Genomic DNA, 4,758 nt, shown 5'->3' with positions numbered 1-4,758 from the left:
GCACGTTCGCTGCCCTTTTCATTTTTTACTGGGTGTCTAAATTAATAAAATTTTATGATCCAGACAACTTGATGTAAAGTTGATAACTGATGGCTGTTAGATAATTTAATTGATTTGACTAAATTTTTATTTAATAGCTGTTAACTATCAACTTCATGTGAGTCGACTGCACCTGAATTTTCACCATAAAATTTTGATTTTTCAAAAAGCAATTTATCAAAATTATTTTTTTAAAAAAAATTATACGAAATAAGTTTGGTGAATAAAAATATTTTTTAATAAATACAATTTCACATAAGTGTTTGGTAAAGTTATTATTAATATTTAAAATACTTTTAACAAACATAAATAGAATAGAGAATAAAAACAAATAAAGATATTTATTAATATATTATAAAATTATATTAGATTTTAAAAGAAAAAATGAGTTTTGAAAAATAAAGCACATAGATCTTTCAGTTGACTAATAGAAAGATTTATATACTTTAAACAAAAACGATTACAAATATAATTGATTGCAAAGAAAAACTTAGGCCTCACGTTGAGGATATTGTATGATGCGTTTTACAAAGTAACCCTCCATCTACCTTATATTTTGTTTGGTCGTTCCATGAACTCAAAGGGCAAATTTGGCATGATGTCAACTAAAAAAGATGAAAGATATTATCCATTTTATTTCTTTAACGAGTAACTATATAAACTGAAACCACTGAACTCAACAAACTTGTTAGGTGTAGTTTCTGAGATTGAACTTTCTCATTGCATTAGTATTGTGAAAAGATTTCATGGCCAATATTATTGTTCCTTCTCCAACCATTTTCACATCATCTTGTGTGTTAAGGAGGGAACAACAGCAACTTTTTGTAAGTAAATTCAATGCAGTAATTGGAGGCATAGATTCTTCTTATTCTTTATGGAATTCTTGCATTCAACCAAGAAACAATTCTAGGAACACTTTTCAGCTGAAATGCTCAAATGGGCATCCACTGAATAGCGTTTCTTCCCATGATGGTATGTTTCTTTACGTGATCCACTTGATTTCATTGATGTTCTTGTTATGATGAAGCCGGAAGTTTGCTGATTTTTGGGTTGAGCTTATCTTTCTCATATTCTTAATGCTCCACACAAGATTTAAACTTTTGCTCATAGTTGTTGAATGCTGATCTTCTATGTTATGATGGCCCTTGTTTTCTTTAATGCCAAATTGTCATAGTTTTTTATCAGTATATGAATTTGGACAAAAGTTGTTGCAAAAGAAGTTTTAGGGTCCTGTTTATATCCTTGTTCTGAACTTTAATTTTGAAAAAGGTGTAGTTAAATTAGATTCTTTTAGCAGAAATTTCACAGCTTGAAAAAGGTGTAGTTAAATTGAAATCATATATCATATATCCACATACATTTTCAGGTGTAGTTGGAAGTTCATTGGCCAAAGAAGATAGCAAGCCTCAACCAACTGAAGCATCATATCCCTTGTCAAATTCAGAATGCATAGGATCCAACCTTAGCATAACTGTTGTTGGAGCTTCTGGAGACCTTGCCAAGAAGAAGATTTTTCCGGCACTCTTTGCTCTTTACTATGAAGATTGGCTACCTGAGGTCCTACTTCTCATTGTAGTTTTACTTCAAGTTTCAAGAAAAGCTTAACTTTAAATAACTGACATGATCATTGCCTCTGAGGCTTTGGTTTTTTATTGCAGAACTTCATTGTGTATGGTTATGCTCGGACCAAAATGACCGATGAAGAACTAAGGGACATGATTAGCAAAACTCTAACATGTAGAATTGACAAGAGGTAAATGCTAATTTTGGTAGCATCATGTACAAGTTCACCCTTTTTCACTTTTCCCCATAGTTCTTCTTCATGTTGTAAATATTGATGGTTCTGAACTTTGCAGGGAAAATTGTGAAGATAAAATGGATCAATTCTTGAAAAGATGTTTTTACCACTCTGGTCTGTATAACTCTGAGGATGACTTTTCAGACTTGGATTCCAAGCTGAAAGAGAAAGAGGTAACATTAACATAGCAATGATTTGTCTTTTATGCTATTTGCTTAAAACTTTTAACATAAATGTTCTTATCCCCTAAATACCTCCTAAATATGAATCTCTTCTGCTAGGTGGTGTCATACAATTTAAGGGATTTCATGATTACTAATAACTCTATCAATGACTTCATACTAACTAACATTAGACTGAGATGGTAAGCTCCTGCTTAGTAATTATTCTTGAGACTAATTCTTTATACTGCAGGGTGGAAAAGATTCAAACAGGCTATTTTATTTGTCAATACCTCCAAATATATTTGTGGATGTGGTGAAATGTGCTAGCCTCAAAGCTTCTTCAAGAAATGGCTGGACAAGGGTTATTGTCGAAAAGCCATTTGGCCGCGACTCGGAATCATCAAGTGAGCTAACAAGATGTCTCAAGCAGTACCTAGCTGAAGAACAAATATTCAGGTGCATATGGTTCTTTTCATTTTTCTTTCTAACCTTTACAAGCTAAAAATGAAAGTTGGTAAGAATTGAAATCATTTAGGATTGACCATTACTTGGGGAAGGAGCTTGTGGAGAATCTATCAGTGCTTCGTTTTTCAAATCTTGTTTTCGAACCTCTATGGTGCCGGAACTACATTCGAAATGTGCAGCTAATATTTTCAGAGGATTTTGGAACAGAAGGAAGAGGAGGGTGAGTCATAGTCTCATACAAAACCTATTTCTTCATTGTGTTTTACAAACAAAACCATACTTCATTGTCTTAGTTTTTTTTCTCCAGTTATTTTGATAACTATGGAATCATTCGCGATATAATGCAAAATCACCTTCTGCAAATACTAGCCTTGTTTGCAATGGAAACTCCTGTGAGCTTGGATGCTGAGGACATCAGAAATGAAAAGGTAAGTCTTATAAGTTTAAGCCTCAAAATTGAGTTTATGAGCTAAGTTTTATGATTCAAGATCACTAAAACTCTAGAGTTTGATAACCTTTGAACTTGCTGATGATGCTTTATTAATTGATCAATTCTGTTCAATGATTACACTTAAGATTGTTGTCTCAAACTCAGGTGAAGGTTCTTAGATCAATGAGACCAATTCAGTTAGAAGATGTTGTTGTTGGTCAATATAAGGGCCACAACAAGGGTGGGAAATCATATCCTGGTTACACAGATGATCCTACTGTTCCAAAGGGTAGTCTAACTCCAACATTTGCAGCAGCCGCACTTTTCATCGACAATGCAAGATGGGATGGAGTTCCTTTTCTCATGAAAGCTGGCAAGGCTCTCCATACTAAACGGTATTAAATATTTCCCTTCCTGTAGCTCCGGCTGCGCCTTTGAATTTCTCATGTTTTCTTGGGTAGTAGTTACAAAAATCATGAATTTGTATCCAGTGCAGAAATCAGAGTCCAATTCAGGCATGTACCAGGTAACTTGTACAAGAGGAACTTTGGAACTGATCTGGACAAGACTACGAATGAGCTTGTGCTTCGAGTTCAACCTGATGAAGCTATATACTTGAAAATCAATAACAAGGTTCCTGGTCTGGGAATGCGACTAGATCGAAGCGACTTAAATTTGCTTTATCGAGCAAGGTATGAGACCTTTTCAAGATATGTACTGCCTAGAGTTAACTGAATTGACTTTATTTGGTAATGTTGCTGATTTAAACTTCTTAGAGATGATTTTTACAATATTAAGTTATAGTTAGTTTCTGGAAGCATAACATATTTTCACTCAACCAATTAAGTCTTGATAGTTCAAAAGTTTGTAAACAAGTTCCTGTGTACAAAAATTTTCAATTAGATCCCTATAAGTTTAACGTTAACGACTTTGTGCAGGTATCCAAGGGAAATACCAGATGCATATGAGAGATTACTCTTGGATGCAATAGAAGGGGAAAGAAGGTTGTTCATTAGAAGTGATGAGCTTGATGCAGCTTGGTCACTCTTCACCCCATTGCTCAAAGAGATTGAGAGCAAGAAGATTGCTCCAGAGCTATATCCTTATGGTAGTAGAGGACCTGTTGGAGCACATTACCTTGCTGCAAAGCACAATGTAAGATGGGGTGATCTTGGTATTGAAGAATAATGATTAGTGTGACCACCAAGCCATGTAATGTAATGAACTAATGACGCATATTCATCATTATTTTCTCTTTATAGTACAGTGATTTTTTGTGATTTGATTGCCTTAATTTTGGTTTGAAGAAGGCAATTTGATAAAGAAAAATGCCATAGTTTGTTATGTAACATGGCTTGTGCTTGCCACGCTTTGAAGATAGCAAGTTGGTGTATAGTTTGGTAAATGTTGAAGATCTAAATCGTTATACTTTGTGCCAATTTACACCTAGATCTTGTATTTCTTAATAATATCACTGTAATAATAGTTACTGCATAGTGTAACTAGCGAAAATTCCAAACCATATTAAGGAAGTAATAACATATATAACATTAAAAATTTAAAATATATTACATGTAAAATAACACGATGATGAAATTGAAAGTGTATATATTCATGTATCATTTTAAATGAAATTATATAAATTCGTTTATTTAACTACTCTATTGAAATTATAACTTGTTTAAACATGGCAACATATAGTTTTTGAAAGAGCTGTGACTTGATACAAAGTCTTTAGACTCCTGTCATGAAGACAGTACATAAAAATTGGAAATAATTGTAATCTCAGCATCTGGTATCCATTGAAGTTCAGAGGACACTGTAAAAACTGGTATCTGTACAAGCACAAAATACCCACACAC

The 4,758-nt window shown here is 33.5% G+C and overlaps 1 protein-coding gene across 1 annotated transcript; it reads left to right on the top strand.

Moving 5' to 3' along the window:
- Positions 1-739: 739 nt before the first annotated feature.
- Positions 740-4,382, top strand: LOC107464027 (glucose-6-phosphate 1-dehydrogenase, chloroplastic). Its single transcript, XM_016082923.3, has 10 exons — positions 740-1,011; positions 1,406-1,596; positions 1,698-1,792; positions 1,896-2,010; positions 2,252-2,457; positions 2,537-2,686; positions 2,774-2,894; positions 3,062-3,291; positions 3,388-3,588; positions 3,835-4,382. The coding sequence occupies exons 1-10, from the start codon at positions 786-788 to the stop codon at positions 4,082-4,084; spliced, it is 1,785 nt and encodes a 594-aa protein (XP_015938409.1). The 5' UTR covers positions 740-785; the 3' UTR covers positions 4,085-4,382.
- Positions 4,383-4,758: the final 376 nt, after the last annotated feature.

The sequence above is a fragment of the Arachis duranensis genome, chromosome 9, assembly GCF_000817695.3.
Source record: "Arachis duranensis cultivar V14167 chromosome 9, aradu.V14167.gnm2.J7QH, whole genome shotgun sequence".
NCBI lineage: Eukaryota > Viridiplantae > Streptophyta > Magnoliopsida > Fabales > Fabaceae > Arachis > Arachis duranensis.
This window is presented reverse-complemented; position numbering and strand designations above follow the sequence as displayed.